The 17,890-nt window shown below is 47.6% G+C and overlaps 1 protein-coding gene across 1 annotated transcript in view; it reads left to right on the top strand.

Moving 5' to 3' along the window:
• Positions 1-9,271: 9,271 nt before the first annotated feature.
• LOC123743173 (ephrin-A3-like) overlaps positions 9,272-17,890 on the top strand; it is a 207,172-nt gene continuing 198,553 nt past the window's right edge. Inside the window, exon 1 of the mRNA XM_045718917.1 lies at positions 9,272-10,235. Within this exon, the coding sequence (XP_045574873.1) occupies positions 10,129-10,235 (107 nt within the window). The 5' untranslated portion in view covers positions 9,272-10,128. The remainder of the gene's footprint in view (positions 10,236-17,890) is intronic.

Below are 17,890 nucleotides of genomic sequence, written 5' to 3'. Positions count from 1 at the left end.
GGGAGAGAGGGAAGGGGAGAGAGGGAAGGAGAGAGGGAGATGATGAAACATGTTCTGCAGTGTGATATTTTCAACACCAAAATTCCCCACAATCTCCTGCACATATAACAGTTATTTAAATTCAAAGCAACATTGATTTTGTGTGTGCACGTCTCTCTCTCTGTGTGTGTGTGTGTGTGTATACATATGTGCACATGTGATTTTGTGTGTGATTCCTCCCCAACACACACACACACTCACACTCACTCACACATGCATGTACTCACACACACACACACACACACAGATACACACACACACACATACACACACACACACACACACACACACACACACACACACACACACACACACACACACACACACACACACACACACACACACACACACACACACACACACACACACACACACACACACACACACACACACACACACACACACACACACACACACACACACACACAGATACAGACACACGCACACAGAAACAAAATGATTGTGTTTGTCTTCATCAGTCCCTCCATTCTCCTTTACCTCCCTTGTTTTCAGTCTCCCTTGTTCAATATTTCATGCTGTTAAGAGTGAATCTATTCTGAGCTCTTTCTCTCCGTGTCCTCCTCCCTCACTCCCACCATCCTTCCTGTCTCCTTAAAAAATCTCCTTCTCTCTACACATCAGTCTTTCTGTTCCCTTCCTCTCCCTACACTTCTATAAATCTTCCTCTCCATCGCTCCCTCTCTCTATCTCATTGCACTCCTAATGTTCTGTGCCTGATCTCACTCTTTCTTCCCTCCCTCCCTCCCTCCCTCCCTCCCTCCCTCCCTCCCTCCCTCCCTCCCTCCCTCCCTCCCTCCCTCCCTCCCTCCCTCCCTCCCCTCCCTCCCTCCCTCCCTCCCTCCCCCCTCCTTCTCTCCTTCTCTCTCTCTCTCTCTCTCCCTCCCTCCCTCCTCCCTCCCTCCCACCCCTCCCTCCCTCCCTCCCTCTCTCTCTCTCTCTCTCTCTCTCTCTCTCTCTCTCTCTCCCTCCCTCCCTCCATACCACCCTCCCCTCCCCTCCTTCTCTCCCTCCCTCCCTCCCTCCCTCCCTCCCTCCCTCCCTCCCTCCCTCCCTCCCTCCCTCCCTCCCTCAGTAAAGTGATGATTAAGTTTGCATGACTGTTCAGAACTATGGGCTCTTCTCCTCCCTTATTCCCTCCTGCTTTCCTTCTCCTCCTCTCTCCCCTGTGGATTTCTCATCCCCCCCCAAAACAGAGAAAGCCTCGTTCTCTCTTTACACCTCTTTGGTTTTTACATCCCCCTTTCCCGTCTGATCTTAGTGATGCTAGCACCTCTGCACCTCCTCTTCCTCTGTCTGTCATTCCACTCGGTCTCTCCCTCGCTCTCTCTCTCCTTCTCGCTCTTCTCCTTAGCCACTGTTGTTTTAGGCACAGCAGTGAAAGGTAAACAGAGAGATTGAAAATTTGTGTCAGTCAGTCAGGTGAGAGAGAGAAGGAGGGAAGGAGGGAGAGAAACACTGACAGGGAGGGAGAAAGGGAGAGAGAGGGAGGGGGGAGTGTCAGTACAATTTACTAACACAACACTGCACAGCCAGGCAGATAGAGAGGGAGGAAGAGAGAAAATAAGACTGTTTCAGTCTAGTGACAGCATTAGCATATAAAAGCTACAAACTGAGTGACAGACAGACCACTTCCTAGTGCCCTGAGGTGACAATACTGTATATTGGTTGCGTTACCTGAGATTGTGTGTGTGTGTGTGTGTGTGTGTGTGTGTGTGTGTGTGTGTGTGTGTGTGTGTGTGTGTGTGTGTGTGTGTGTGTGTGTGTGTGTGTGTGTGTGCTGTGTGTGTGCTGTGTGTGTGCGTGTGTGTGCGTGTGTGTGCGTGCGTTCGTTTGCATGTGTTTGTGTGTGTGTGTGCCGTGCGTGTGCGTGTGCTGTGTGCGTGCGTGTGTGTGTGTGCTGTGTGTGTGCTGTGTGTGTGCGTGTGCTGTGTGTGTGTGTGTGCATGTGTGTGCGTGTGTGTGTGTGTGTGTGTGCTGTGTGTGTGTGTGTGTGTGTGTGTGTGTGTGTGTGTGTGTGTGTGTGTGTGTGTGTGTGTGTGTGTGTGTGTGTGTGTGTGTGTGTGTGTGTGTGTGTGTGTGTGTGTGTGTGTGTGTGTGTGTGTGTGTGTGTGTGTGTGTGTGTGTGTGTGTGTGTGTGTGTGTGTGTGTGTGTGTGTGTGTGTGTGCGTGTGTGTGTGTGTGCCGTGTGTGTGCGTGTGTGTGCGTGCGTACGTTTGCGTGTGTTTGTGTTTGTGTGTAATCCATTGTTGACAGAGTGGCAGTAGACTGATGCTGGGCCGTTGGATCTGGGTGTCTCATATCAGATTGAGCACAATGAGAAAAAGCTCTGAGAGAGGAGAAAGAGGCCAGATTGGATTTGAGGGCGGGGAAGGAGCAGTGTGACAGATGTGCTGTTGGCTGGCTCCAGGTCTGAAATGTCATAAGGACCTGGGTGTCACAGCGTAGACTACAATACAGGCAGCCACATTCCTCATTATAACCACACTATAATGCAGTAATCCAACAGCACTGGGACCTGCAGCTACAACTACAATCTGCCTTATAACAATGGACAGGAACACAAAACGTGTCGGAGGCACTTAGAGAAGCCAGTGGAAAAGAGGGGAAGTAGAATGTATAATATTCACAACGGAGCTTAACTCTCTCCTCTGGTGGACATTAACTTTCCAAATTCTATTGAGTTCTTGCACTTCGGGATAAGTCACATTTTTTATGCAAACCATGTCTGCAGTAACCCCGCTCTCTTCTCGCACTCTACAGAACCCAGGAAGAGATGAGTGTGACAGACAGAATGAGACAGAGAGGGGAAGAGATGAGTGTGACAGATAGAATGAGACAGAGAGGGGAAGAGATGAGTGTGACAGACAGAATGAGACAGAGGGGAAGAGATGAGTGTGACAGATAGAAGGAGACAGAGAGGGGAAGAGATGAGTGTGACAGACAGAATGAGACAGAGAGGGGAAGAGATGAGTGTGACAGACAGAATGAGACAGAGAGGGGAAGAGATGAGTGTGACAGATAGAATGAGACAGAGAGGGGAAGAGATGAGTGTGACAGACAGAATGAGACAGAGGGGAAGAGATGAGTGTGACAGATAGAAGGAGACAGAGAGGGGAAGAGATGAGTGTGACAGACAGAATGAGACAGAGAGGGGAAGAGATGAGTGTGACAGACAGAATGAGACAGAGAGGGGAAGAGATGAGTGTGACAGATAGAATGAGACAGAGAGGGGAAGATATGAGTGTGACAGACAGAATGAGACAGAGAGGTGAGGAGATAAGTGTGACAGACAGAATGAGACAGACAGAATAAGACAGACAGAATGAGACAGAGAGGGGAATAGATGAGTGTGACAGACAGAATGAGACAGACAGAATGAGACAGACAGAATGAGACAGACAGAATGAGACAGAGAGGGGAATAGATGAGTGTGACAGACAGAATGAGACAGACAGAATGAGACAGAGAGGGGAAGAGTGTGACAGACAGAATGAGACAGAGAGGGGAAGAGATGAGTGTGACAGACAGAATGAGACAGAGAGGGGAAGAGATGAGTGTGACAGATAGAATGAGACAGAGAGGGGAAGATATGAGTGTGACAGACAGAATGAGACAGAGAGGGGAAGAGATGAGTGTGACAGATAGAATGAGACAGAGAGGGGAAGAGATGAGTGTGACAGACAGAATGAGACAGAGAGGGGAAGAGATGAGTGTTACAGACAGAATGAGACAGACAGAATGAGACAGAGAGGGGAAGAGATGAGTGTGACAGACAGAATGAGACAGAGAGGGGAAGAGATGAGTGTGACAGATAGAATGAGACAGAGAGGGGAAGATATGAGTGTGAGACAGAATGAGACAGAGAGGGGAAGAGATGAGTGTGACAGACAGAATGAGACAGAGAGGGGAAGAGATGAGTGTGACAGACAGAATGAGACAGAGAGGGGAGGAGTATGACAGACAGAATGAGACAGAGAGGGGAAGAGATGAGTGTGACAGACAGAATGAGACAGAGAGGGGAAGAGATGAGTGTGACAGACATAATGAGACAGACAGAATGAGACAGACAGAATGAGACAGAGAGAGGAAGAGATGAGTGTGACAGACAGAATGAGACAGAGAGGGGAAGAGATGAGTGTGAGGACAGACAGAATGAGACAGAGAGGGGAAGAGATGAGTGTGACCGACAGAATGAGACAGACAGAATGAGACAGAGAGGGGAAGAGATGAGTGTGACAGACAGAATGAGACAGAGAGGGGAAGAGATGAGTGTGACAGACAGAATGAGACAGAGAGGGGAAGAGATGAGTGTGACAAAAGACAGACAGAATGAGACAGAGAGGGGAAGAGATGAGTGTGACAGACAGAATGAGACAGAGAGAAAGGGACAGACAGAATGAGACAGAGAGGGGAAGAGATGAGTGTGACAGACAGAATGAGACAGAGAGGGGAAGAGATGAGTGTGACCGACAGAATGAGACAGACAGAATGAGACAGAGAGGGGAAGAGATGAGTGTGACAGACAGAATGAGACAGAGAGGGGAGGAGTATGACAGACTGAATGAGACAGAGAGGGGAAGAGATGAGTGTGACAGACAGAATGAGACAGAGAAGGGAAGAGATGAGTGTGACAGACAGAATGAGACAGAGAGGGGACGAGATGAGTGTGACAGACAGAATGAGACAGAGAGAGGGGAAGAGATGAGTGTGACCGACAGAATGAGACAGACAGAATGAGACAGAATGAGACAGAGAGAGGGGAAGAGATGAGTGTGACAGACAAAATGAGACAGACAGAATGAGACAGACAGAATGAGACAGAATGAGACAGAGAGAGGGGAAGAGATGAGTGTGACAGACAAAATGAGACAGACAGAATGAGACAGAGAGGGGAAGAGATGAGTGCTCATTAAAAGCTGCATGGCCTGTATAACAGAAGGATGGAGAACAAAGCAGAGGGACGCAAAGAGACGACAGGTAGATCACAAGAGACAGAGCTAACAAAAGACCTACAGAAATAGACTGAGAGAGAGAGAGAGGGAGAGAGAGAGACAGAGAGAGAGAGAGACAGAGAGGTTGTGGGTCTTGGTCTTCTTACCTAGCTACCTTAAGATGAATGCACTAACTGTACGTCGTTCTGGATAAGAGTGTCTGCTAAATGACTCAAATGTAACGTCGGTTCTGTGTGTGTGTGTGTGTGTGTGTGTGTGTGTGTGTGTGTGTGTGTGTGTGTGTGTGTGTGTGTGTGTGTGTGTGTGTGTGTGTGTGTGTGTGTGTGTGTGTGTGTGTGTGTGTGTGTGTGTGTGTGTGTGTGTGTGAGAGAGAGAGAATATCTATTGTGAAAGTTTGTGGTTGAAACAGATGGGAGGGTGAGGCAGGTGGAAGAGACAGGGAGAGAGGAATGGACAGCTCATAAAAGAGAAAGTAGGAAGAGAAAAGACAGAGGGATTCCCCAATGACATTTCATCTCTCTCTTTCTCCTTCTCTCTATTTTCCTCCTTTTCTACCAATAAATCATTCTGACTTCTTCTTAACCAACTCATTCCCAGCAGACGAGAGGAAAACTGTAACAATATTTCTCCCATCTTCCATCTCTCTCTCTTCCTTCGTACCTCCATCTCTCTCCCTCTCACCATCCCTCTCTCTGTCAAGATGACTCTAACACACACACACAGTAAGGTGATGTTTGATGGGTAGGGTACCCTAACTCAGTATCTGTATGATGTCAGAGAGTCAGAGAGAGATGTCAGAGAGAGAGGGGGGAGAGAGGTGGTCTGCTGTACAAATTGATGGAAAGTGGTGTTGGGGGAAAAACATACAACATTGTATGTACACAAACAAGATGTGTGTGTGATTAAAATTGGCAAAAAAGCACACATTTCTTCCCACAGGGTCGTGGGGTGAGACAGGGATGCAGCTTAAGCCCCACCCTCTTCAACATATATATCAACGAATTGGCGAGGGCACTAGAACAGTCTGCTGCACCCGGCCTCACCCTACTAGAATCTGAAGTCAAATGTCTACAGCAGGAGGGCCTACAGCAGCACCTAGATCTTCTGCACAGATTCTGTCAGACCTGGGCCCTGACAGTAAATCTCAGTAAGACAAAAATGATGGTGTTCCAAAAAAGCTCCAGTCACCAGGACCACAAATACAAATTCCATCTAGACACAATTGAACCTAGAGCACAAAAAAACGATACCTACCTCGGCCTAAACATCAGCGCCACAGGTAACTTCCACAAAGCTGTGAATGATCTGAGAGACAAGGCAAGAAGGGCCTTCTGGCAAAAAATACTTGAATCAGTTATAGAACCCATTGCCCTTTATGGTTGTGAGGTCAGGGGTCCGCTCACCAGCCAAGAATTCACAAAATGGGACAAACACCAAATTGAGACTCTGCATGCAGAATTCAGCAACAATATTCTCTGTGTACAAAGTAAAACACCAAATAATGCATGCAGAGCAGAATAAGGCCGATACCCGCTAATTATCAAAATCCAGAAAAGAGCTGTTAAATTCTACAACCACCTAAAAGGAAGCGATTTCCAACCCTTCCTTAACAAAGCCATCACCTACAGAGAGATGAACCTGGAGAAGAGTCCCCTAAGCAAGCTGGTCCTGGGGCTCTGTTCACAGACACATAAAGACCCCACAGAGCCCCAGGACAGCAACACAATTAGACCCAACCAAATCATGAGAAAACAAAAAGATAATTACTTGACCCATTGGAAAGAATCAACAAAAAACCCAGAGAACACTAGAATGCTATTTGGCCCTAAACAGAGAGTAAGATAAACTTTTGTGAGTGTAATGTTTACTGTACATTTTTTATTGTTTATTTCACTTTTGTTTATTATCTATTTCACTCGCTTTGGCGATGCAAACATGTTTCCCATGCCAATAAAGCCCTTTGAATTGAATTGAGAGAGGCAGTGAGAGGGAGAGGGGCAGAGAGAGAGAAAGAGAAGTGGAGGGGGCAGAGAGAGAGGGGGCAAAGAGAGAGAGAGAGAGAGAGAGAGAGAGAGAGGTGAGGTGAGGTGAGGTGAGGTGAGGGCAGAAAGAGAGAGAGAGAGAGAGAGAGAGAGAGAGAGAGAGAGAGAGAGAGAGAGAGAGAGAGAGAGAGAGAGAGAGAGAGAGGTGAGGTGAGGTGAGGTGAGGGCAGAAAGAGAGAGAGAGAGGGGGGGAGAGAGAGAGGTGAGGTGAGGGCAGAAGGAGAGAGAGAGGGGGGAGAGAGAGAGGTGAGGTGAGGGCAGAAAGAGAGAGAGAGAGAGAGAGAGAAGTGGAGGGGGCAGAGAGAGAGAGGGGGCAAAGAGAGAGAGAGAGAGAGAGAGAGAGAGAGAGAGAGAGGGGTGAGGTGAGGTGAGGGCAGAAAGAGAGAGAGAGAGAGAGAGAGAGAGAGAGAGAGGTGAGGTGAGGTGAGGTGAGGGCAGAAAGAGAGAGAGAGAGAGGGGGGAGAGAGAGAGAGGTGAGGTGAGGGCAGAAGGAGAGAGAGAGGGGGGAGAGAGAGAGAGGTGAGGTGAGGGCAGAAAGAGAGAGAGAGAGAGAGAGAGAGAGAGAGGGTGAGGGCAGAAAGAGAGAGAGGGGGGAGAGATATGCTAACGGATCACCTCTCATTAGTGGTTCTCTGTCTGTTTTACAGGTACATTAACTTTACTCACACACAGACGAGCCTGGATTCTGCGGATCAGAGTGGGAGCGAGGAACAAATTAATCCCTGTGTGTGTGAACGTGACGCGTTACAAGAGGATTGTAGATAATAATAATGCTGTATTAGACTGACTTACTGTGTCTGGACCCTCAGCCCAGGAGAGCTTAAACCAGCCCAGTGCGTGTGTGAGTGTGTGATGTGGGGCGGAGGGGTGAGTGAGGGGGGGTACAGGGGGGTACAGGGGTGAAAACAAGGATAATACATAAAAATTGTCTACAGATGGAGAGAGAGAGGATAGGCATGGGGTCCTGTAGGGACATACATTACATGACCAAAAGTATGTGGACACCTGCTTGTCAAACATCTCATTCCAAAGTCATGGGAATTAATATGGAGTTGGTCCCCCGTTTGCTGCTATAACAGCATTGCAATAGATGTTATAACAATGCTGTGGGGACTTGCTTCCACACCGATCTCGACAAACCATTTCTGTATGTACCTCACTTTGTGCATGAAGGCATTGCTGCTGAAAGCGAAAAGGGCCTTCCCCAAACTGTTACCACAAAGTTTGAAGCACAGAATTGTCTAGAATGTGATTGTATGCTGTAGTGTTAAGATTTCCCTTCACTGGAACTAAGGGGCCTAACCTGAACCATGAAAAACAGCCCCAGACCATTATTCCTCATCCACCAAACTTTACAGTTGGCACTATGCATTCGGGCAGGTAGCGTTCTCCTGGCATCTGCCAAACCCAGATTCATCCGTCGGACTGCCAGATGGTGAAGTGTGATTCATCACTCCAGAGAACGCGTTTCTACTGCTCCAGAGTCCAATGGTGGTGAGCTTTCCACCGCTCCAGCCAACGCTTGACATTGTGCATGGTGATCTTAGGCTTATGTGCAGCTGCTCGGCCATGGAAACCCCTTTCATGAAGCTCCCGGCGAACAGTTCTTGTGCTGACCTTGCTTCCAGAGGCAGTTTGGAAGTTGGTAGTGAGTGTTGCAACCGAGGACAAATGATTTTACTCGCTAAGCGCTTCAGCAGTCGATGAGCTTGTGTGGCCTACCACTTCACGGCCGAGCTGTTGTTGCTCCTATATGTTTCCACTTCACAATAACAGCACTTACAGTTGACCTGGAAGCTCTAGCAGGGCACAAATTTGATGAAGTGACTTGTTGGAAAGGCGGCATCCTATGATGGTGCTCTTCACTCAGGCCATTCTACTGCCAATGGTTGTCTATGGAGATGGCTGTGTGTTCGATTTTAAACACCTGTCATCAACGGGTGTGGATGAAATAGCCAAATCCACTCATTTGAAATGGTGTCCACATACTTTTATAGTATCTAGTGTAGCTGAGGCAGGTATTTAAGTGGCGGCTGTCTTTCTTTTTGGTTGAATATAAACAGCTTTAACAAAACTTTCATGGAAGATCTCTGATAGACAAGTGATGTGAAGACGACTTGGGTTCAAATAAAGGAATGAGACGCGAGTCCACTGAAGGCACGCATTTGCCATTTGCTGGGGGTGGAGTTAGTGACTGAACGAGCGCTGCCTACCAAATAGAGAGAACGAGGAGAGAGGAGAGGAGGAGAGGGAAAGAGCGAGAACGAGAGACGGATGAGTATTTATGATTGCGAGTATCGCAGGATGGATGAACAGACACTTATAAAATGAAGAAACTCGTTGTTTGAAACTATTTGCTAGAGGGAGAATTTAAAAAAACTTAATCAATTACGGATTCTTCAAATGCGCATCAACGCCATATGCGCATCAACGCCATATGAAGAATTAACGTATTTTCCAATGTAAACTCAACATTTCCGAGTGAGAACGGTGCGTAGGCGATGCACGCTGTTAATGTGAATGGACTCCGTGTCTCTCTCCTTTTGTTAACGCTGTTTTCATCAAATTAGCGCAGCCCCTACTCCGCTGCACCCCCCTTTTCGGACGGCCTGCGGACAGCTAAGGACCCGGGTTCTATCTAGAAGAGAGACCGCTCTCCTGTGGTCGAAAGCCGGACCTCTCACCTCTCATTTCCCGCTCTAGGAGAGGATCTCATCGGTATGAAAGCACCAGAAACAGCTATTTTGTAGGGAACCCGTCTGGCAGGGAAGCAGCAACAAATCCCCGTTTTCAGACTGTGATTTTGGGGGACGCGGACTCGCGGTAGGGGGGAGGGGGACCTCGCGTATCACAATGGAATTAGAGTTTTACAACACGTCCCCAGTGCGCTAAGGAACGCAACCTCATTCCGTACACTACTATATTTTACCCTCTCAACTGAAGTCTTTTTTCTTATTTTTTTTTAAACCACCAAATCCGGGATACCGAATTTCGTGGGGTGAAGGTGCCGAACGCGAGGAAAAGGAGAGAGAGAAAAGAGGGAAGGACGGAGGAGAAAGAGAGATTCGGAGAGCATGGATCTTGCAACGTTGTCTCTCTGTGTGTTAACTCTCACCTGGGCAAACTTGTACCAGGTGTGTGCCAACAGGCACGCGGTGCATTGGAACAGCTCCAATATACAGTAAGACCCCCTCTCTTCACGTTTCACTACGGCGCCGCTGTGTGTGTGTATACTATGTGTGCGTATTTGTGTGTGTTTTACTGGTCTCTTATGTCATGATACGGTTTTAGGGATGCCCATGTCCATAACCATTGTTTCTGTCAGATTAATTTACAAAGAAGACGGAGTGTGTTTGTGTGTGACTGAGTGTGTGTACACACTGATGAGTGTGTGTGTGCCTGCCTGTGTGTATGTTGATGAATGTGTGTGTGTGTGTGTATACATAGGACACCTGTATTTGGAAAATGAACCAAAGAGTCAATTTCTAACTAAGCCACACGTTTGGTTTGACACTGATGAATCAATCCACTGTATCAGCCCCTGGTCTATGTTGGGTTGTCTCCTTGTATGTGAGCACACTACGCCCTCTGCCAAGAGGTCTGGACCTTTATGGCAGAATGCCTGCCCTGTAACCCAGGGTCTCCGGTTCAAGCCCTGGTCTGACTGTTCCCCCTCCATCACTACCTGTCCTGAGCCTTGCAGAACGGAACCTTTAGAGTCTCTCAGTTTTCCAGAAGGTATTTACCATGTCACAGCTCCTCTCTCTATCCCACTACACACCTCACTGATCACCTCAATGTGTGTATTACCCCTTTTCCCACTACACACCTCACTGATCACCTCAATGTGTGTATTACCCCTTTTCCCACTACACACCTCACTGATCACCTCAATGTGTGTATTACCCCTTTTCCCACTACACACCTCACTGATCACCTCAATGTGTGTATTACTCCTTTTCCCAGACACACCTCACACCATCACTCTATCCTGCTGCTCTCTCTTTCTCCCTTCTCTCTGTCTCCATATCCATGCAAGTTCTTCGCTCCCTCCATCCTTTACAAATGATCTACATTTTTTTCTCTCCTCCACCCTTCTCTGCCTCCACCCCTCTCTTCCTCCACCCCTCTCTGCCTCCACTCCTACCTTCCTCCACTCCTCTCTTCCTCCCTTCTCTCTGTCTCCATATCCATGCAAGTTCTTCGCTCCCTCCATCCTTTACAAATGATCTACATTTTTTTCTCTCCTCCACCCTTCTCTGCCTCCACCCCTCTCTTCCTCCACCCCTCTCTGCCTCCACTCCTACCTTCCTCCACTCCTCTCTTCCTCTACTCCTCTCTGTCTCTGTTCCTCTGGTTGGTCTGTGAGGACCTCTCTGTCTCTGTTCCTCTGGTTGGTCTGTGAGGACCTCTCTGTCTCTGTTCCTCTGGTTGGTCTGTGAGGACCTCTCTGTCTCTGTTCCTCTGGTTGGTCTGTGAGGACCTCTCTGTCTCTGTTCCTCTGGTTGGTCTGTGAGGACCTCTCTGTCTCTGTTCCTCTGGTTGGTCTGTGAGGACCTCTCTGCCTCTGTTCCTCTGGTTGGTCTGTGAGGACCTCTCTGTCTCTGTTCCTCTGGTTGGTCTGTGAGGACCTCTCTGTCTCTGTTCCTCTGGTTGGTCTGTGAGGACCTCTCTGTCTCTGTTCCTCTGGTTGGTCTGTGAGGACCTCTCTGTCTCTGTTCCTCTGGTTGGTCTGTGAGGACCTCTCTGTCTCTGTTCCTCTGGTTGGTCTGTGAGGACCTCTCTGCCTCTGTTCCTCTGGTTGGTCTGTGAGGACCTCTCTGTCTCTGTTCCTCTGGTTGGTCTGTGAGGACCTCTCTGTCTCTGTTCCTCTGGTTGGTCTGTGAGGACCTCTCTGTCTCTGTTCCTCTGGTTGGTCTGTGAGGACCTCTCTGTCTCTGTTCCTCTGGTTGGTCTGTGAGGACCTCTCTGTCTCTGTTCCTCTGGTTGGTCTGTGAGGACCTCTCTGTCTCTGTTCCTCTGGTTGGTCTGTGAGGACCTCTCTGTCTCTGTTCCTCTGGTTGGTCTGTGAGGACCTCTCTGTCTCTGTTCCTCTGGTTGGTCTGTGAGGACCTCTCTGTCTCTGTTCCTCTGGTTGGTCTGTGAGGACCTCTCTGTCTCTGTTCCTCTGGTTGGTCTGTGAGGACCTCTCTGTCTCTGTTCCTCTGGTTGGTCTGTGAGGACCTCTCTGTCTCTGTTCCTCTGGTTGGTCTGTGAGGACCTCTCTGTCTCTGTTCCTCTGGTTGGTCTGTGAGGACCTCTCTGTCTCTGTTCCTCTGGTTGGTCTGTGAGGACCTCTCTGTCTCTGTTCCTCTGGTTGGTCTGTGAGGACCTCTCTGTCTCTGTTCCTCTGGTTGGTCTGTGAGGACCTCTCTGTCTCTGTTCCTCTGGTTGGTCTGTGAGGACCTCTCTGTCTCTGTTCCTCTGGTTGGTCTGTGAGGACCTCTCTGTCTCTGTTCCTCTGGTTGGTCTGTGAGGATCTCTCTGTCTCTGTTCCTCTGGTTGGTCTGTGAGGACCTCTCTGTCTCTGTTCCTCTGGTTGGTCTGTGAGGATCTCTCTGTCTCTGTTCCTCTGGTTGGTCTGTGAGGACCTCTCTGTCTCTGTTCCTCTGGTTGGTCTGTGAGGACCTCTCTGTCTCTGTTCCTCTGGTTGGTCTGTGAGGACCTCTCTGTCTCTGTTCCTCTGGTTGGTCTGTGAGGACCTCTCTGTCTCTGTTCCTCTGGTTGGTCTGTGAGGACCTCTCTGTCTCTGTTCCTCTGGTTGGTCTGTGAGGACCTCTCTGCCTCTGTTCCTCTGGTTGGTCTGTGAGGACCTCTCTGTCTCTGTTCCTCTGGTTGGTCTGTGAGGACCTCTCTGTCTCTGTTCCTCTGGTTGGTCTGTGAGGACCTCTCTGTCTCTGTTCCTCTGGTTGGTCTGTGAGGACCTCTCTGTCTTCTCTTCTATCTGGTTCAATTAGGAACACTTCTTCACCCTGACCTCATTGTGTTCTAGCTGTGTCACTATTCAATCTCTCTCCCCCTCCTTCGCTCTCTCTCGCTCTCTCTATCTATCTCTCTCCCCCTCCCTCCCTCGCTCTCTCTCGCTCTCTCTATCTATCTCTCTCCCCCTCCCTCCCTCGCTCTCTCTCGCTCTCTCTATCTATCCCTCTCCCTCCCTCGCTCTCTCTCTCTCGCTCTCTCTCTCTCGCTCTCTCTCTCTCTCCCCTTCACACTCTCTCTCTGCCCCCTCCCTCCCTCCCTCCCTCCCTCCCTCCTCCTCCCTCCCTCCCTCCCTCCCTATTTCTTTCTCTCACACTTTTTCTCTTAAGCCTTTTTCCTGCTCTAGTCCTCAGTTTTTCTTTCGTCTCTCTTTGACATCTGTCTGTATTTGTCCTCTGTTATCACCTCTTATCTTCCCGCTCTCCTCTCCCCCCTGTCCTAACCCTGTCTTAACACACACCGTATCCACCATTCCATACCCTAACGACGCTAAAACAAGGTCAACCCCAGCCCTTCATCCTCTCTATAGAACAGTAACTACTAACTGGGCTCTTTAGACTAACCCTCTGTCACACAATGGCATGGTTCTTATTGATACCCATCTTATTAAGGCCATATACCATGGAAGGCTTTCAACACACTCTGAGATGTCACAGCCAACGATGAAATACTCTCGGTCTGTACCTTTTTACTTTACAATACACAGTAAAATATATGAGGCAAGTGGTGAATTCAGACTGTTGAAAATCTTTCTAAGGCGGTGAGTTCATAAAGTTAGAAGATATTGTCTTTAAAATCAAACATTTGACATAACTCATAACTCCCGTAAAACGTTTTTATCAACAACATAAATTCTCTGAATGCGTTGCAATTTGAGCTGGTAATTCTCCGAGGCGCTGGTTGAATATAAAGATGTCTGAGTATGATGCCTCTTCTGTTATTGAGTCAGTAAGGTTTTTTATGTGCGACTCGGCATGTCCTCGAATCACCCCCACGCTAAGTTTACCTACCCGTAGTTTAAATTGTCCTCCAGTATAACATTTACAAACAGGCAGGGCAGACAGACAGGTAGTCAGACAGACAGACAGACAGACAGACAGACAGACAGACAGACAGACAGACAGACAGACAGACAGGTAGGCAGACAGACAGATAGGTAGGTAGGCAGACAGACAGGAGGACAGACAGGTAGGTAGGTAGGTAGGTAGGTAGGTAGGTAGGTAGGTAGGTAGGTAGGTAGGCAGACAGACAGGTAGGCAGACAGACAGATAGGTAGGCAGACAGACAGGCAGACAGGTAGGCAGACAGACAGACAGACAGGTAGGCAGACAGACAGATAGGTAGGTAGGCAGACAGACAGGAGGACAGACAGGTAGGTAGGCAGACAGACAGGAGGACAGACAGGTAGGTAGGTAGGTAGGTAGGTAGGTAGGCAGACAGACAGGTAGGCAGACAGGCAGACAGGTAGGCAGACAGACAGACAGACAGACAGACAGACAGACAGACAGACAGACAGACAGACAGACAGACAGAAAGACAGACAGGTAGGTAGGTAGATAGGTAGGTAGGTAGATAGGTAGGCAGACAGGCAGACAGATGGGCATACAGACAGACAGACAGACAGACAGACAGACAGACAGACAGACAGACAGACAGACAGACAGACAGACAGACAGACAGACAGACAGACAGACAGACAGACAGGTAAACTGTCAGACAGAGACAGACTATTTTATTTCTGTAAAGCCGAGGGTGTATCTGAGCTGTCTGGTAATGTCTGAACTCTAACCTGACTGCTGTTCTGGGATGAAGCAGAGCGCTGTGGACTCCCAGCTCATCCCTGTTTTACCTGCCTACGCACACACTCACACACACACTCACACACACACACACACACACACACACATATACAGCCTCTGCGGACAGTCAGCCATGGCAGTGTGTGTCTCTTTTGTTGAGAAGTGTGGTTAATTAAAGAACACTGTATCTCAGTGGACCTCCCTCTAGCTCTCTCTCTCTCTCTCCCTCTCTCTCTCTGTCTCTCTCTCATACACACACACACAGACACACACACAGACACACACACAGACACACACACAGACACACATGCACACACAGACACACACAGACACACACACACACTGCGTTACCTCTGCCTCTTGGCCTAGTTAGGGCAGAATCAAACTGAGAGAGAGTGGGAGAGAGAGTGCCCCTGGCATAAACCTGTAATAGGGCTGTCTTCTAGCTGTAAGAAGGGTTGTGATACAACAAGCTCTCACAGTCTCATTGCAGAATACCACGTTTGACCATAAGCATCATATTTACATGGTTACGTTTAGGCATGAACTCCAAATGGTTAAGGGTTAAGGTTTGGAATAATGTTAAAAAATAGTAATAACTAAACTAGTGCCTAGCTCTGGGATTGAACATGCAACCCTCTGAGCCGGAGATCGCCCGAGCAAAACCCAAGCCTACTTGATGGTAATAGCGCTCAACCGTGTCCCTCGTGGCAGTTTTGAAGTCATCTTCTGACTTCTTGGGCACCTGGACGGATGTGGAATTTCTCAGTGGATCTGGCTGTGATAATACGTCCCTTTCTGACCTCTGCTGCTTGAAATGCAGGAACAAATTGACTGTAACGTGGACCCACACAGCCAGCTCCAGAACAGAACTTTTGTTATTTTAAAGCTGTGAGTTGAGCATCATCGATAAAGCTGGTACATGGTCTAAGGCCCAGTTAAAATATTATAAAATGTTGGCAGGATTCTTGTGAATGTTGTAGGCGCTGTGTGTGTGCTTGCGTCTGAGGCTGTGTGTGTGAGGCTGTGTGTGTGTGTATTACTGATGTCCCTGCTTCACGACAGGTGACTGAAATAAAAACAAAGCCACCAGTCCGTTAAATCACTTACTATCCCCCACCTCCTGGACATTAACTACCACGGGTCCGTGTGTGTGTGTGTGTGTGTGTGTGTGTGTGTGTGTGTGTGTGTGTGTGTGTGTGTGTGTGTGTGTGTGTGTGTGTGTGTGTGTGTGTGTGTGTGTGTGTGTGTGTGTGTGTGTGTGTATGTATGTATGTGTGTGTATATATGTATGTATGTAAGTATGTGTGTGTATATATGTTGGTATGTAAGTATGTGTGTGTATGTATGTGTGTGTATATATGTATGTATGTATGTATGTATGTATGTATGTATGTATGTATGTATGTATGTATGTATGTATGTATGTATGTATGTATGTATGTATGTATGTATGTATGTATGTATGTAAGTATGTGTGTGTATGTATGTTGGTATGTAAGTATGTGTGTGTATGTATATATGTTGTATGTAAGTATGTGTGTGTATGTATATATGAGGTAGTGTGTCTGTCTGGAGTGTATGAGGTAGTGTGTCTGTCTGGAGTGTATGAGGTAGTGTGTCTGTCTGGAGTGTATGAGGCAGTGTGTCTGTCTGGAGTGTATGAGGTAGTGTGTCTGTCTGGAGTGTATGAGGTAGTGTGTCTGTCTGGAGTGTATGAGGTAGTGTGTCTGTCTGGAGTGTATGAGGTAGTGTGTCTGTCTGGAGTGTATGAGGTAGTGTGTCTGTCTGGAGTGTATGAGGTAGTGTGTCTGTCTGGAGTGTATGAGGTAGTGTGTCTGTCTGGTGTGTATGAGGTAGTGTGTCTGTCTGGAGTGTATGAGGTAGTTTGTCTGTCTGGAGTGTATGAGGTAGTGTGTGTGTGTGAGGAGCTCCGTATGTCACTGACCGGGAATAAACAAGTCATCATTCCTACAAAGGCTCCCTGTAAACGTCAGGTACGGTGTGTGTGTGTGCGGTTGGGTAGGGAGGAGGAGGATCAATGTAGAGTCTTTGATATTCACTCAGGCTATATGCAAATGTTTCCCATGCCAATAAAGCCCTTTGAATTGAGAGCAAGAGAGCAAAAGAGAGCAAAAGAGAGGAAGAGAGAGGAAGAGAGAGGAAGAGAGAGTAAGAGAGAGCGAGAGAGAGCGAGAGACAGAAGAATGTTGCAATGGTAAATCGAGTTAGTGTTAAAATTATCTCAGAGTACATATGGTCCCACTCCACAGAGTGTAAAAAGTACTCTGATAATAGTGTTACATTTTGAGTTTTAATGTAACACTCCATAGTGGACAAAATGAACACCACATTATACTTGCCAGTGTTACATAAGGGATAATCAACTAGGGGCTATGCGTTCTCTGAAAAATAACGAACGGTGTGAAAGATGTTTTCACAAAGCATTCTTTTCCAGAGGATGCATAGAGCCCCGAGTTGATTATCTTTTTTATACCAGGGCTATAATTTATACCAGGGCTATAATTTATACCAGGGCTATAATTTATACCAGCTATAATTTATACCAGGGCTATAATTTATACCAGGGCTGTAATTTATACCAGGGCTGTAATTTATACCAGGGCTATAATTTATACCATGGCTATTATTTAACACATTTGCCACTAGAAATGTGTTCAACATCCACTGAAGTAGCTAGCAAGTTTACTAGATAGCTGTAGTAGCTGCCGTGGTAACCAAACAAACAGACTTGCTAGTTAGAGCTAACCAAACCTAGCTTATCAAAATCTAATTCAACAATACCAATTCTATTTTCAATTCAACTTTTGCTTTTAAAAGCAGCTCAAAGAAAAAATAAACTATAGCCAAATATATCATGTGTTATAGTGAAATAATGCATGCTCTAGAATGCTCTTCAAGCCAATCAGAAAGGAGTATTCAACAATGCCATGGTGTAACTAAGCAATAAGGCACGAAGGGGTGTGGTATTTGACCAGTATACGACGGCTAAGGGCTG

This window comes from Salmo salar, chromosome ssa05 (genome assembly GCF_905237065.1).
Source record: "Salmo salar chromosome ssa05, Ssal_v3.1, whole genome shotgun sequence".
Lineage (NCBI taxonomy): Eukaryota > Metazoa > Chordata > Actinopteri > Salmoniformes > Salmonidae > Salmo > Salmo salar.
This window is presented reverse-complemented; position numbering and strand designations above follow the sequence as displayed.